Source organism: Scomber japonicus, chromosome 19 (assembly GCF_027409825.1).
Source record: "Scomber japonicus isolate fScoJap1 chromosome 19, fScoJap1.pri, whole genome shotgun sequence".
In the NCBI taxonomy this organism is placed as follows: Eukaryota; Metazoa; Chordata; class Actinopteri; order Scombriformes; family Scombridae; genus Scomber; species Scomber japonicus.
The window spans coordinates 13706159-13723445 of NC_070596.1; the positions used below are offsets into that span (position 1 = coordinate 13706159).

General features: G+C 38.9%; 2 protein-coding genes across 2 annotated transcripts in view; one reads left to right on the forward strand and one right to left on the reverse strand.

Moving 5' to 3' along the window:
• Window positions 1-1176: 1176 nt before the first annotated feature.
• On the forward strand, window positions 1177-17281 carry dbh (dopamine beta-hydroxylase (dopamine beta-monooxygenase)). Its single transcript, XM_053340207.1, has 12 exons — window positions 1177-1545; window positions 4682-4828; window positions 5882-6139; window positions 6450-6626; window positions 9770-9872; window positions 10877-11043; window positions 11224-11367; window positions 13230-13268; window positions 13727-13786; window positions 14042-14169; window positions 14542-14701; window positions 16183-17281. The coding sequence occupies exons 1-12, from the start codon at window positions 1177-1179 to the stop codon at window positions 16294-16296; spliced, it is 1866 nt and encodes a 621-aa protein (XP_053196182.1). The 3' UTR covers window positions 16297-17281.
• Window positions 9502-17287, reverse strand: part of sardh (sarcosine dehydrogenase) — a 50206-nt gene continuing 42420 nt past the window's right edge. Inside the window, exon 23 of the mRNA XM_053340206.1 lies at window positions 9502-9869. The gene's annotated coding sequence lies outside the window, so the exon portion shown is untranslated. The remainder of the gene's footprint in view (window positions 9870-17287) is intronic.

Below are 17287 nucleotides of genomic sequence, written 5' to 3' on the forward strand. Positions count from 1 at the left end.
TCTTGTTTGTCCTCACATTTGTAATTCATCATTTTTGTTAAGCTCTTTATTGCTATAAGTAAATGTTGTCTATATTTTTATGTTTGCAGAAGGTGGGGACTGGCTGAGGAGCACTGTTTAATTTCTCTTAAAAAATCTTTCCTGAATCCATTTTTTTGCTCTAACTCACCTGCTTCTCACCAAATACAACCATACAGATGGTCACAAGGGCACACACATTTCCACAGGGGCTTCACTAACCTTTTGAAGACAACTTGAAAGTGTCCGTCTTGCTTTTGAAACCCATAATTGACAGTTTGATTAGGTCTTTTGCAGCCTTAGGCGGGGGCTTAAGGAAAGGGAGTAATGCATTAATGCCTTGTTTACGCTTCCACAAGTGCTTGTTTCCCCCTAAACCTGCTATCAACCTGCTATCAAATACCCAAGACGCCAGGTGAGTTGCACACTATATGGAATACTTTGTCAGGAAATGTATGACATATGCTTGTTGAAGAAAAAAAGACAGAGATGGAGAGAGCAATAAAGTTTAGTTAGTCCAAGTCAATTGTCATTGATAATGTCCATGGCTGAATTTGGATCAATTAGAGGCTGGCAGATGTGCAGAATCATGGTTGACCCCAGGGCTTAAAGAATACAATCCAATTTCCCTCAACAAATGTAATACCATTAGGGTGGATAAAAACAGACAACTCACAAGGGTGGAGTCTCTTAAAAACCAGGGAGGGGGTATGAAACAGAGAGGGAGACAGAACAGTATCTCAGATGAAAGAGACAATATCCACAAGTACTTGGAATCAGAGAAACCTTAAGACTGGAAAGTTGATGATACGCAGGAGACAGTAAAACTTTTTTAGAAAATGAAGGGCCTGAGAGGATAGAAAACGCAGGAGGAAAAGAATAGACAACCTCACCTGACTGCTGAAAGGGAGATAGACAGTGACCAGCAAAGAGAGCCGAGCTGACAAGGCAAACAAAACCAGTGAGTGTTTGGAGAATTACATCTTGTAAAGAACTACAGCATTGTTACAACACAGGAGAAAAACTATCCTCACAACTTTTTTTGGACTGAATTTAAAATCAACTCTGACTGAGGAGATTGCGATTGACTGAAGGAGAAACAGATAAAAAGTAATCACCAAAACTAACAAACTCTAACAAACAAAATCTTTTTGGACTATGAGGATCTTTAATAAAAACCTTCGCCTTCAGGACGTCACCATCATGTACTTCACTGCCCTGGCCACCCTAATGGTCATCCTGGTGTCTTCGTACCAGGCGCCTTCCACTGCTGTTGAAGTGTCCAGCTTTACTTCAAACCCCTCCAGCCCTCTCCCACCTCTCCCCATGCCCTTCCGTGTGCCACTTGACCCACGTGGGGAGCTCCAACTGGCCTGGAACATCAGCTACGCCAACCAGGAGGTGTACATGGAGCTGAGGATTGCAAAGCTTAGGCATGGCGTGGTCCTGGGGATGTCTGACCGTGGGGAGCTAACCAACGCTGACCTGGTGGTGCTGTGGGACTCTGGAACCACGAGCTACTTTGGGGTAAGCAATAGGGAATGTATGTTATCTGATTGAGACAAGGCATTGCTTACTTATAAAAAGGTGAGAATACTAAGCAAGTTTCTGAAAATCAAACTATGTTTCTCTTCCTTGCTTCCGATTTTTCTCTTGTAAAATTCATAAACACATGGGAATTACATGAGAGTCCTTAAGGAGTGGAATTTCCCTCCTTCATGGTGTTGCTCATTTGTCCGTGGTCCCTGGGGTGTCAGATTGGTGTTTTTGAATGAGGAGCTGGTGGACAGCCTGGCTCATAATCAGACACAGTAGTCAGTAGTGATGTAATCGGCCCCTCATAATTGAGAATCACTCAAACTGCACTAATAACCAAAGTTCATATTGGGGGATAATTAGCAGATATAACCATATCAAAATTGAATTTGAGCCGAGAATTTGAGATGTAAAATAAGATGTAAAATGCCTAATTATCAATTTTTTTTGCCAAGCACAAGATTTTTTTCTATGAATTTTCCTGATATTCTTTTTTCCAAAAAAAATATTAATTTTGCTAGAAAAACTCAATTCACCTTCTACTTCATTTGTATGTATGTCCATTGTGGACAGAGTCAGGCCAGAATCTTTCTCTGAAATGTTTTTCTTATTTTTTAATATTTTCTAATTTTCTTCTTCTTTGTCCGTGATTGTTACATTATTAACATAAGAACCAAGACTTTAAAGGTTGTACATAGACTACATTGGATGTCAGACATATTTTTCATCCATCCATCCCAATTTATTTTAAAGTTTCCCAATTTGTTCTTTCCAATTAGTTCCATTATGACAGTAACATTAATGAAGTAAATCTACAATCTAGATCTTATTTCACATTAACTGGAATATGAAAGATGTGAATAATCTTAATGAATTTAGAAAGGTGATGTAACATTGTTACACAAGGGATTATTGTCATAGTTCTACCAGTGCCTCTTTTTCATCTTTCTTTTTTTTTGGGGGGGGGGGGTCTTATTCAGTAAAGACAAAACACAGGAAATCTCTGCAGTACATTTCTACTATGATTTGATCAGAGACCAGAGGGAGCATGAAGGACTCCAGAGGCCACTCTCCAGGCACAAAGATAGAGGCTACTGAATGTTTCAGGAGAAATGAGGGAACACATAGTTGTGTCTCATTAGTGCCAACACACTTATGTTGGTAGGCATGTGATGGTATTATCAGTGTGCCAATCCGCCATGAGGCATGGCTCATTAAGTTAGATCAGTAAGAATTAAATTACCTTTGAGAGTAATCCTCATAGACTACATATATTGTGATAATCTAATGATATTTTTGGATTTGGGTGTATGGATTTCAGTTTAATCCATTTTGGTGGTTCATAATAAAACTAAATGTGACTAAATTTAATGTAATTAGATGACAAAGTGTATGAACAAGCCAAAAATATTTTCTTTAACTTTTTTTTTTTTTTTTTTACCTCATTTCTGAATTCAGCTTTGTTTTCTTGATCATTTCTTTCCCCAAATCCCCTGGAAACTATGTGCCAGCGCTGGAAAATCAATTGCTGATAATGTAGCAATGATTATTAGTATTTTCTTGTTTAATTGATCTCCGCCCCACTATCCTGCCCTCTTCCTCCTCTTGTTCCATCTGTCTCTCATCCCTCAGGAGAAGTAAGAAAGAAGAAAGGTCACTGCTGAGTCACACTTCTCTCTGTCACACACACACACACACACATACTGTACACACACACACGCACACCTGGACCATGGGGAACTGCATTTTAAGATTTTGTCTCATTGAATCATATCATAGATATGTCTCTTTCCTTTCTTCAGTCAGTTTAAGGACTTGAGTCACATTTATTGGTTGTACAGTATTGGTAATACCAATTAGACAGAAAGTCAAGAAAGAGACTTTCTAGGGAGTCATCTATTTGACCGTTTCTGGACAGCTTCGGGAATTCACTAATGGACAAGGGGGGTACTCATGCCTCCCTTTGGAAAACACAACTCCAGCTCCAGACCTAAATGAGAAAATAAGTTGAAGGTTTTAAAGGTTAGTTTGACATAAAAAAAATGGTACATATGGGTATACGACAAAAATGTGACCTAATCCTTTAACCCAACATATTTTTTCACAATTTAGATTTGGCTAGACATTAAATATCAGAGATTTATCACTACACCACAAGCTCGTGTCAATATAACCCTCCCTAACTTGAACCTTAACATGAATATAACCACAACATTAACTTTACACATGAAGTCAATCTCCATCTCCATTTTAAGGCTGTGAAATTAAAAATGTTGGAATTACATAGCTGCAATATCGCCTTCTGCAAACTTTGTGGCTATTCTGTATACAAGACATGTAACACACAGAACACATACTCTATTTCCTTCATATTTTTAGATGCATATATATATATATATATATACTGTATATATTTTCAAAACTGTTGGTTTCAGAATCTTTGCGGTTTGTACTGAACAGTTATATAAGAGTGACAGAGATGGAGACAGAAATAAAGAGAGAGATCTTACATGCTATTCTGGACAGACATGAATGTGAGAAACATAACAGCAGCGGATAGACACAGCTGCTGCAAAGCCTCCTGGCAGAAAGGTAGAGTCTTGGTAGGGGAAGGTTTCACAACGCCGACAGTCGCAGTCTCGATTATTTCTTTTTATTAACTGTATTATAATCTACTGTGAAACATGTCTATGAAAGCAAGGTGTGGTGATAAAGTATGATATGTAACTGCGTAAAATTACGTTTCTGTCTAAATGGTGACATTTATTTGTCCAGTGACATTTTGACATTTGAGTTTTCTTCTCTGATGCAAACATTTTTTTAAACAAAATTTAGCAATCATGTTTACTTTTTGCTATAATTTTAAATGTTTAGCATCACACTTCATATATTATCCAACCTGGTTTGAAGAATATACAACTGCAGTGAGGTTTATTCCATAAAGATTGAATAATAATGTAATTAACTTGGTGATCCAGTTTTTGTCTATTTGGTGGTTTATTTATGTGATATATTATTATGTATCATATATTATTTGATATTTGATATTCAATGCTTAGATTTTGCACAGTTATTCTCTCTCTCTCTGTGTGTGTGTGTGTGTGTGTGTGTGTGTAATCCCCTTCAGGATGCATGGAGTGACAGTGAGGGTAGAGTCTCATCGGACAGACAAGAAGACTACGAGTTCATCAGAGCCACAAATAAGTCTGATGGGTTCTACCTGCTTTTCAAGAGACCATTCAGTACCTGTGATCCCAGAGACTACGTCATAGAGGTGTGTAAAGCCTTATTTTGTGTGTGTGTGTGTGTGTGTGTGTGTGTCTAAATGTCAGGGAGCCGAAAGTGGCTCTATTAATTTTTATAATACAATTTGTGAATATGAATATAAATTGCTTGTTTGTTTTTTCACTTGTTAACAGCAATGCAAGTGTATGCTATTGATCACTTCTCTGGTTGTTTCATGTTTACAGTGTGTACTACCTAGATACATTTGGTGTGTCCTTTTGCTTGATGTGGTGATTTTGGCATAGTTGTAACACTTAGTATTATGGAATTACATGATGTACATTGGTTAAAAAAAACAGTGACAAATTATTGTATCAGTTAAAATAGTGTGAGCTTGCCCTCTTCTGTCAGGAGTTTTTCTCCACATACATTCATGTTCATCCAACTGCTCTACCAGGGCACAAGGGAAAACACAATTGCATGCTCTGTATGTCGCATGTGGCCACCAGCCAAAATAAATATCTGTCAGTCTTGAACTGACTGAACTTGACAATTAACAGGTGGTGAGAGGAGGAACGAGACAACGTGAGACAGAGGGAGGCAGGGACAATGGTGTTTGAGTGGATGCATGCACAGTATTTCCAATTTATGAGTTAGTTTTTGAGTATGTGTGTGTGTGGGAAGGATAAACAGAGAGAGAGAGAGACACACACACACAAACACACACACACACACACCCACAAACAATATATATATACAGTATATAGAAATGAAACTGATTATGATGGTTTCAGGTGGACATAAAATAGGTAGACATAAACCATAACCCTGAAATGATAAGCACAATATCTTGTGGAGCAGTCAATATGATATAATGATTATGGTTTCCATGGTACCACGTTAGGCCTCTAAGTTGCAAACACAAAACCAATGCTCATCACTATGACAACATAATGAAGAGTTTTCTGTGTTTGCCTTAGTGGGCATTTCAGCCAAATAATAATCATGAGACTATTAATTTAAAATACACATGCCTGTTGTTCACATTCTGTAGTGAAGCCATCAAACATCCTTTCTTCTCTGATTGGTTTTGATTGATCAGGAGGGAACTGTGCACATCATCTATGGATTCTTGGATCAACCGCTCGCCTCATTAGAGCAGCTCAACCTGTCTCGGATCCACACAGGAGTGCAGAGGGTGCTGATGCTGCGCCCCGACACTCCGTCGCCAAGCCTGCCTCCAGATGTGCAGATGCTGGATGTAGTGGCGCCAAATGTCATCATCCCAAACCAAGAGACCACCTACTGGTGCTTCATCCAGAAGCTGCCCGAAAACATGCCGAAGAATCACATTGTTATGGTATAAATACCTCTAAAAATGGAAACACTTACACAGAGTTTATTTGCAAACAGCAGAGTGGGTGTTTCAGATGGAGGTCGTGCACAGGCAGCTATTATTGCTCCTTGTTTACCAGTCAGGCTACACAAAACAACAGCTGCATTGTCATAGTTAGAAATAAGAAACATAAATTATTGTTGAAAGAAAATGATCTGGTGTATATATGCCGATGTTTTTGTTTCCATACTTGTCTGAGGTAGAACTATTGTCACAGCTGTAAGCAATACAGACACATACAACTTTCTTTTTCCTCCCTCTCTGTTTCTGTCAGTATGAGTCAGTGATAACTCCAGGTAACGAGGCCATTGTGCACCACATAGAAGTGTTTGAATGCTCTCCGGAAGTCCGAAATGTTCCCGGGTACAGCGGCTCCTGTGATGACAAGATGAAACCGGGCAAGCTTAACTCCTGTCGCCATGTACTAGCTGCGTGGGCTATGGGCGCTGAGGTATGATGGGAAACAGACCCCTGAACACACATTCTCTTTTTTATTAATTTCACCCCAGTAAGGACTCTCCTCTGACGCGTGATTATTGAAAAAACAAAAAAACTGCATTGAACATATTCTCAAACTCCTGATTCATTCACCCACACAGTCAATTAAAAATAATTGACATATACTGTATATGCTAAAGTTTTTAATAAACATAACAGGTGTCTAATTGAAAGAGAAAGTTTGAATAAAGCTTGGTTTTGGTCCAGTTTTTGTACCTATTATAAGAGATAAACAGAAACTCCTACCAGAGTAACATCCAAGCCTAGAAATTCGAGCAGAAAACCTTGTAAAGATGATCCCACACACAGCACGAGTCTATTAAGAGCCTGAAGACAGTCTGTACGTGGGAAGCACACGCACATGCAAAAAAATTCACACACTCATTTACATGGACACTCAAATACAGTCACAGTAACACCATTGAAAAACATGTGAATGTATATATGTTTATAGCTCCATCATGGCTAATTCAGTTACTGCTATAGACTCCAAGGTTATGCAACTGTATTTTCTTCTGGTAATTTTGTGTTTGAGTTTTATACAATCTGGAAATGCATTTAATGAGTATTTTACAGACAGTAGTAGTAATGTAGTATGTAGTATTAGACTCCATGTGTATTTCTTTCTTCTCTCTTTATATTTAAAATTGATCAAATTGACAAAACCCACAGATAATTATCATCCAACTGTGAAGTCAGATCTATGAAACTAACTAACTAACTAACCTTTTTTAAAGTAGCTCGTTCTTAAAGATTTTCTGGCCTAAAAAACACTTTCATCCACCTCAGCAGCTGTTTTCGGCAAAGAACATCTCTGATACACTACCTGCCCAGCAAACACAAAGTTAACAACTAGCTCGCTTGTGATCATAATGGAGCATTTATCAGTTAGAGATCAAGAACCAGAAACTTTGCTTCAGGAGTTACCAGAGCGAAAAGGCCTCATATGTACTAGTCACATAACTAGTCAAACATAGGTCAGGATAGATTCATGGCTTTTTCAAGTCTGTTTTAGACAATTGTCTGTGCCCATATGAACATTGAAAGAGGTTTTGCTTGCTGTAATAATCCTTCTTGCTAAAAGTGGCCATTGAAGAATCCCCTCCAAATGAGCTTACTATGATAAATGATGAGGGAATAAATCCACAGTCCTCATTTTTTGCAAAAATGTATTAAAAAAGTTTATCTGTAGCTGCTTCAGCAGACCAAGTTAGTCAAATAAAGTGGATATCTTCCAACGTTACTGTCCTATTAGTATAAAATTCCCTCTTTTAGTTTCCCTGGGAGTGTTTCTTTTTTGAACTTCATTTAGCATTAGAAAGACTGTAACTCAGTTTGACTAATATGGGCGGCTGAAGCTTCATATTAACTTCAGATGAACTTTTAAATACATTTTTGCACATACGGAGAACTGCGTGTTCTGTCTCCATCATGACAGGATCTTTTAATGGCCTGTAAGAACAGGAGAATGATAACAGCAAGAAAAACACTTTAAATATTAATTTAGCATCTAACTATTGTTTGAAGACAGACTTGAAACTTTGTGAACCTATCCTTTAAGTCAGTGGAGAAACATACTACAACTACCAACCGGCTGGCTGACGAAGCAAGCAAGCCGCCGGCAGGTCACATAAAGCAAAGAGGACAAGGAGCGGTGAGCCTGTCACCATATTTCTCTGCTCTGCTCTCCACTGTATCCCAGCCAGCATGGCCCCTCTCTGATTGGATTATCTGCCAGCCAAACAAAACCAAGCAGGATGCCTTCTGTGAGCTGTGAAGACAAGATTAGGTGGGAAATATTCAGGGCTCTTTCATCACCTCTTAATAGTGTTGTTTAATTCTCCTCGACACCACATCAGAAGGGAAATGCTGCCTTGCAAAAAAAACACAAAAGAGAAAGAAAGGGAAGAGAGTCGGGAAGTTTGGAAGAGGATAAAAACAATAATGTACGACGCTGTCAGAAAGCGAGGAGAGAGGGCAGCAGCAGAAAAAGAAATTGTGTGTATGTGTGAGTGTGAGTGTCTGTGTGTGTGTGTGTGTGTGTGCGAGAGAGAGAAAGCTAGTCTCTAAGGATTTTAGTGTTATGACGTGAGAGCAAGATCAAATAAAAAAATCTTTCTTGCATTATAAACTATGTATCAGCAGACTTTGGCTTTGCTATTATAAGCAGTACAGTTCAGAATCCATGCAGTGAAAGAGCAAGAAAAAGAAAAAGCATACCTCTCAAGTTCACCCAGCCTCCCAGAGGGGGCATTTATGAGAATACAACCTTTCTCGGGGTAGAAGTGATCAATACAAATTTTTTGAGCAAGAGCAGAGATCCACAAAAGGCCTGAAAAACATCCGAAGACTCAAAACAAGTGACATATAGTAGATGTTCTTTGCATCTACAATGGTCTGTCCTGTATTACTATCATTCATTATAGTGTCAGTTAAAATCAGCATTTTTAAAAAAAAACAGGCGTCCCTTTCCTTTTGCTGGTAGTCTATCACAAGAGGTTACCTATTATTTATGCAATATGCCCCTAAAAGGTGAGTCTGTCATAGTGGTTCCTCAGATATCCCATTTTGACAAGGGATCACTTACTTGTCAAAGGATGGAGGATGGATTTGACAATGATTGGAGAGAAGTCTGAAACTGAATTTTAACATCCTGCTGTGCATGAAAAAAAACCTCTCATTTGGAGGTTTAAGACTTCAAATATGCCAAATATATGTCTTTCAACATTTAAGTGGTACATGTTTGCACAGGAATATAGATCTAAGTGACTTCTTTCTGTCATCCTTAAACAATGTCTGATTTGAATGGAATGTCAGAGTGGGAAAAAAATCTTCTTCCTCAACATTTTTTAAATGTATCATCACATTACTTAGCTAACCTTAAAGTCACAGTTTGTGATTATAGTAAGGTTCCTTCCACTAAAACAATAAGCTATATCTAAATGTCTCAGAATATAACAGTAAAAATAAGTTGTGCATATTGTTTAGATATTAAGACTTTGAAATATTAAGTGTCAGTTACTTCAAACCAGCTGTGCTCAAATAAAAAATGATGTGTCTGTATGTGTGTGTGTGTGTGTGTGTGTTTTCGTGCAGGCTTTTTACTATCCTCCTCATGCAGGGATGCCGATGGGTGGACCAGGTTCCTCAAGGTTCCTTCGTCTGGAGGTGCATTATCACAACCCTCTCCTTATATCTGGTACACGCACACACACACACACACACACACACACGCACACACACACACACACACACACACACACACACACACACACACACACACACACACACACACACACACACACACACACACACACACACACACACACACACACACACACACTTGCACACTTGAAGCTGAGCATACTAAATACATTCTGTCGTTTCCTTTCTCTTCTACACACACAAGCAGCAGAATTCTCTGTATTTCTCCCGCCAAGCCCCGGGCTTATCTTCAACAGAGTAATTCATTTAAAAAAAAAATCCAGATAAACCTTTTGATCTCACTATAGACTTTGCTTTCCTTATCCTGATATGACCTTACAATACACACGCGTACCTATTTTTAATTCTCTACACAGCCTTCTTGTTTTAATGTCGTTTTCTGTTACGTTTGTGTATATCATCTTATCTCTTCCTCAAAACTTTGCTGCAGTTGAAAATAGAACGAATGCTTTGGATCAACTTAAAATCCCTGACACTGAAAGTCAAACCCTAATAATAGCAACACTGGTGTGCTCAAGTGTTTTGGGGCATTTATTAGAGTTGACAGAAGAGAGTGGACAGGAAATAAGATTAGAGAGAAATGAGGGATGATATATGCAACATAGATCCCTCAATGGACTCAAACTGGGGACAATTAAACCCAAAAAAACCCATATCAGAAATATCACCAAAATCACCTCTTAGTAACTTATTATAGACAGTGTAGACTAATGTTTTGCCATTTGAATTGTATTTCTGTTTAATACACATTACACACTCACCACACACTGAATTTTTAGTGACATAATCTCTCTCCTGTTTGTAATTATTCACTCATGAATCTTACATTTGTTGAGATGAACAGTACCTGAAAAAAATGTATTATTCATTTATTCATGCATACTTCATATGTTTCGAGTATCAAGCATTTTAATATGATGTACTAGCAATCTGACAGTACGTTGAATACATTAATAATCCATGATATTCTTCATGCAGGCCGGCATGACTCATCGGGGATACGGTTGCACTACACCCCCAGTCTGAGGCACTACGATGCCGGGATCATGGAGCTGGGCCTGGTCTACACCCCTATCATGGCTATCCCACCCAAACAACACACCTTCTACCTCAACGGCTACTGCTCCTCCAAGTGTACCCAGACTGTATGTATTCACTAACCCCCCTATTTATTAAAGTATGAATGATTTTAACATCCAAATGACAAGAATGAAAACTATTTGGCCTGCTTCATGTTGTTTCAAGTTTTGGCCCCAAGAGCACAAAAATCTTTGGAGTTTGGTTTAAATTAAATCTCTCTCTTTGTCCATCTGTTTTTTTTCTAGGCTTTGCCTCCAGGAGGGATGTATATCTTTGCGTCCCAGCTGCACACCCACCTGGCGGGGCGCGGGGTAAAGACAGTGCTGGTGAGGGGAGGCAAAGAGCTGGAGGTGGTACAGGAGGACCAGCACTTCAGCACTCACTACCAGGTAAGCAACAGCAGGGCTCAGTTTACCCAGAGGGACTTGTTACAAAGATCTTTTCGTGTGTATTCAACCTCATGTTGTATAAGACTGAATCAGTGAATTAGTCTTCAACATCGCTCTAAGCCATGTGCCACAAGGACAAAGATTATCTTCAATAAATGAGGGAGAAATGGAGACTGAAGCAGGCTGTTGGCTGCTTCTGCTGCACCTTTTAAATTAAAAACTTGACATTTTAGTACAGTAGAGTCTTTTTACAATTTGTGTCTAACTGTGCTGCACATGACCCATATATAAATAAAGATAAGTGTAGAAAAATTAGGACAAGGTGTTTCAAATGATTTCTGTTTAAGTGAGTATAATATCCTTGTGATTTTTTAAAATAATCAGGCAAAGAGAGGCCCCTGTACAGTTTTGGTCCTCTAATATCAAAGTGTTATTCTTTATTTCTCTCATTATCGTCAAATCCCATGAACAGTCCCAAACCAACACTTTGTTCACCTCAAGCCCATCGCTTCACAATGAAGACATGAATCTATAAACACGTCTCACAAATGTCTCGTTTCATTCTTTAAAAATATTCAATAATTTCCCTAAACAACTGGGTTCTGTACCTTTAAGACAACATTACAGACATGGGAACAATTAGTCTATTTTGGGGAGGACTATTTTCAGTGGTTGATTAATACGCATGATGCTCTGGTGGGTATTTACACTAGCATGATTGTGAATGTGGGATTAACTGTAATAAACTACAGCGCCCAGGTTTATCATAATGAAGGATGACGTCAGTCAGTGCAACGCTGCTCACTGATGTTTTTAATAGTGCCTGAACAACAGAGAGGAATCAAGCTTTGGATACACAACAGCACTTTTATCATTTAATGCTGTTTTTTGTGTGAAATGGAGAATATCACCAACCTCCTTTACAGGTTCTTGTAGTAATAATTTTCATAACACATGCTTAACATTTTCATATGACCTTTTTACAAGTGCTGATGATAAAAATGGACAGCATATCTTACTATTTTTGATTGAACACCTGCATAGCCATGACCTGCATAGCCTGAACTCTTGTACAATCTTCTGACCCACTGGTATTCTATAGAAAGTCTTTGGCCCTCAATGATAAAGCCGTCTGATGAACTGAGGCATCATCGGGTATAGCACACTAAAGTCTCCATTCACAGGGCAACATCCAAAAGACTCACTGCACTTCAGCTCAACTCTCATTAGTCTCATCATCACAACTGACAAACAACAGCATTAACATTGTTGAGAGACAGCAGCTCACATCTGTTGTGTTTTATTTATGCGCAATATCCTTAGGTAGGTACACACACACACACACACACACACACACACACACACACACACACACACACACACACACACAGAGCAGAGAAGGACATCTGCTAGACTGCCTGATAAAAATCTCCAGCTGCTGTCAATGGCGGACTAGTCTGAGTGTACCTGTGTGGTGTTTTTTAAACCCTGCAGCCTCATTAGGCATATGAAGACTTTATCAGACCATTCTCTGCAAAGCTAATAAGCCTTTCACACAAAGTTAATAACTATGAAATCTGCCTCTAAGGAAAGCATCAAGAGCAACCAGTGTTTTTATCTGGCTGTGTTTGAAATAAACCTAGTGTGAACAATGTGTCCCACTATGTACAGAATTAAGATGCTAGACTAGAAACTAGCTACTTCATCATTGTTTTTCCAGAGCTGGAGGAATTTTATTCTGACCTGTGAAAAACTTAAAGTGTCGATGAACTGTAAATTGAGAAATCCTCACTCTCATCATATCACAAGAGCCTTGATTTTTTTTTGCTTTAATGTATTTGTTTTTGTGCTCTATCTTATAGACTATCCGCGTTCTGAGGAAAATGGTGAATGTTTTACCTGTAAGTACAAAGTTGATGACCATGCCTGCATTTGAAATGAATGAAGTCAATGACTAATTTAGCTTTCCAAAGTGCAGATATTACATTTAGATGAGAATGTGAATTTTTTTTATGTGCTATCTCAGCCAACTTCTTCTAAACTACAGTGCCAGGTGTGTTAAAGTATTCAATTACAGCACCTTGCTGCCATATAAATATTGCAAGACGCTTAAATGGAGTGAAAATAAGGACAGGCTGTAAAATCAGTGCTGTGATCAGAAATTCCCGGTGGTCCCTCCTGGAGACAGACCAGACAAAACCGCAGCAGCTGTGCTCAACAAAGCAACATGCTGTCTAACTGGCCACTAGCCTCTCCTAAATAATTAATTTTCTCTCAGTAACCTTGAATTATCTGTAGTACTCTTTGTCCAACGTTAAATAACAGCAAATTGATGGTGTGTTTGTGCTTGATCCTGCAGGGGGACGTCCTTATAACAAAGTGTACTTATAACACAGAAGACAGGACCAAGCCCACTGTGGTGAGCGGCACACTATTACCATAAAGTGCTCTTTTCACATTGCCAAAGTTCACATTGAGCGATCACAACAGAAAAACCTTGAGTACTCCTCTAATCGCTCTCCTTCCTCCATCTCTCTTTCTTTTAATCTCACCATATTTCCTTAACTCTCATAATCCTTCCCATCTCTCCCCCACACTTAATACCTTCATCTGCTCCTTGTGCTACAACTTTGTCTTCTTTGGCATCTTCCTCCAAATCCCTTTCTCTCCTAAGGGAGGTTTTGGCATCATGGAAGAGATGTGTGTTAATTACATTCACTACTACCCTCGGACTCAGCTGGAGCTCTGTAAGAGCCATGTCGACCCCGGATACCTGCAGAAATATTTCAGCTCCATTAACAGGTATGCACAAAACATATTTTTCTCTCCCTCCCTTCTAAAAAACATGTGTTCCTCTTGTCCTTCATTCCCTTTTTTCCATTTTGCATCTTCCTCTCAATCTCCTGTGACTAAGCAATTTTTGTTTCAGTATTCATCCCTCCCCGCTTTGTCTTTCACTCCCAGGAACCAGATTACTTTTTTAATGTTGAAAACCAGGAGCTTTGTCCTTTAAAGTGAAACTACAGTATGCTCTTCCAACACTGATTTTCATTGCTTTTTTTTTGTTCAATCTCTCTTGCCATTCTTTTCTCCATCTCTCTCTGCCTCCCTCTCCTTCTTTATAATTTTTTTTCTAATCGATTTCCCTTCAACATCTCCCTCTAAACTCTCCAGGTTCCAAGGAAATGACCAGTGCGTGTGTGGTGAGGTTGATGTAACGGAGCAGTACTCCCAGCTACAGTGGGACCCATACACTACAAAGGTGCTGGACACCCTTTATAATACATCCCCCTACTCCATGCACTGCAACCAGTCGACTGCAAGCCTCTTTCCTGTGAGTCCCAAATCTCTCTCTCGCTCTCTCTCTCACACACACACACACACACACACACACAGTCGTGCAAGTGCAAAGAAGGACAGCTGCACAACTAGGTAGAGTAGGCTACTAGATAACAAAGTGAAACAATCAGCAGCAACAAAACATGTAGGAGGGAAATCCAGATCAGGAAAAGAAAATAACTCACAAAGCATACTGCTGAATCTCTACATACAGTACATAAATACTAAAAATCAACAAACATGGGGGTCCTTATTGAAGCTAGATCTGACGCCACTAATGGTGTCACCACTAGGCGTGGGTCGGTATGAGATTCTGGCGGTATGATAACCATAAGAAAAAATATCACGGTTTCACGGTATGGCGGTATTGCCATTACAGCTCTAAAATGTTCCTAAAAGGAAGAAAAATAAAGACAGACATGTTCATTTAACCTGAATCTATAATGACAGTGTGAGGGGTCGTGATACTCTATGCTGCTGCAGCTGCACCACCTGAGGGATTTCTGACCCTAACCACTTTCTGTCTTTGACCAGACAAATAACAGCTCATACCTTAGGAACGGTATGACAGAAAATTTGGCGGTTTCGGTTATCATGGCTTTTCAAATCGCGGTATACCTTGAACACGGTTATCATCCCATGCCTAGTCACCACTGACAGGCAGTTTGAAGACTGTGACTACAACTACTATCGAGATATTTTGGAGGAAGTTCAAAGTAATGCAATAGTAGGTTTATAGTCAGTGCTGTGTTTCAGTCAGACCGGATTTGACATCCATATTCATTTCTAGCCCATGTCTGATTGAACTTCAGTATGGATGGGACATAATGTTGCTCATCAATGCCAGTTATCAGTCAAGATTTTTTTCGGCATAGACACCTTTATTCATCATATATTTTACATAACTTTATGAATTACTTTACTGTGGATTTCTTATCTCCTGCTTTTGGCCACACCACACCACACCTGACACATTTGGGTCTGACTACAGCTTGAGATGCAGATAATCAGCACCAATATCATAAGCAGAAAAGCTGATCATGAATCACAATAGCAAATTATTTATGAAGCATAAATAAAACTTCACAATGTAAACAAGGTTGTTGTGCAATTTGAGTGATATGTTAATGGTCAACCTGGCATAACAGTGGACTGAAATGAATCTTTCAACACAGACCAAGGCTGAGAAACAGGGCCTGGTAAACAGGGAGGGGAGCAGCCTTTTTTTAGTTTTACAGCTGTGGCCTACAGAAAAATGTACTAAAGGCCAAAACAATAAAAAGAAGTGTTCTCAAGTGTATTTTTTAAGATGTTGACTATGTTTGATTCACTGTTCAGTCACAATGGTGCAACTACTTCAATAAAACCTGCTGTCTACATATCAAGGACAGCACCAATTTTGTCCTTATTTGAAAGTTTTTTTTACAACCACACAACACATCAAATGTCAATAACATCATATATCTGTTTCTCCAGGGAGAGTGGGACAAACAGCCTGTACCTGAGGTGACGACCGTCCTCGAAAAACCTCATTACCCCTGTGAGGGAAGAGCGGGTCCCACCAGCCGGCCTGTTGAGCCCACAGTCTGAGCTTGAAAAACTGCATGCATAGTGCAGCCCAGAGAGAAGGCACCTAACCTGGGGAACACTGAAGTAGCTCCTGTGATTTGGCAGAATTAGCTCTGTGTGTTTGGGGATTGATGCTGGGCTTTCTGCCACCTGCTATATGTATATTCTTATGCAAATGCCCATTGTCTGTGTTATTAGTACACACAAGCTAGTAAAAGTCCTATTCATATGTCATGAAAGTAAAAGTGAATTAATAGGGAAAAAAAATATGCGTCACACATTGTTATTTGGTGGATGTTTTTAGTGTTTAATAAACAGTTCCATTATGAATAACTCATTCATAGGCAAAACAAGTTTTATAGCTTAACACTTTTATTTCAGTATCTCCTTGGCTACTGTACGTGTTCCTGTGTGTGTTTGCTTCATTTTTTGTGCGTTCAATTGAAAAAAAATAAAATAAAAAAGTCACAATAATGTCGACAGTTAAAAGAAAATGTATTATTGCTTCGGACAGAATAAATGAGCTTGACGTCTCAGTTTACAATTTGACTGGTCATCATACCCTTTCACTGGCAGTATATAGTAATAAATGCATTGTCCAAAGAAGCATTGTGAATTTGTGAGCATTGTTAAATACTTTTCACACTTACTCTCATCAAGAATTTAAGAAAAATGACATAAACTCTATTAGGAAAAAAAACCCTGTGGACACATTGTGTTAGGTGACAGTTATAGTGTGATAGTGTGTTACAAGTCTGCTTCACATTTCCTGTATAAATCTAGTTATTTAAGCTAGGCCTTCTGAGAATAACCATTTCAATGATTAATGACTTTTTTTTTTTTTTGGCAGAATCAATGAATCAGTCCACATTAGTAAACATGTTGTGCTGTACATGCAGCAACACACATCTGAGAGGCAAGTGGTTAAACATACAAATGCCTGCCTCTATTTGAAATCTTTCTGGCTGCTTTTCACATAGAGAATATATGATGAACTTTGCTTTCTGTTTGG

Coding starts and splice junctions, on each gene's coding strand:
- dbh (XM_053340207.1), top strand. CDS start 1,177: ATGAGGATCTTTAATAAAAACCTTCGCCTTCAGGACGTCACCATCATG. Junction 9,873..10,876: donor CAACCCTCTCCTTATATCTG/GTACACGCACAC, acceptor TTCTTCATGCAG/GCCGGCATGACTCATCGGGG. Junction 14,702..16,182: donor CGACTGCAAGCCTCTTTCCT/GTGAGTCCCAAA, acceptor CTGTTTCTCCAG/GGAGAGTGGGACAAACAGCC.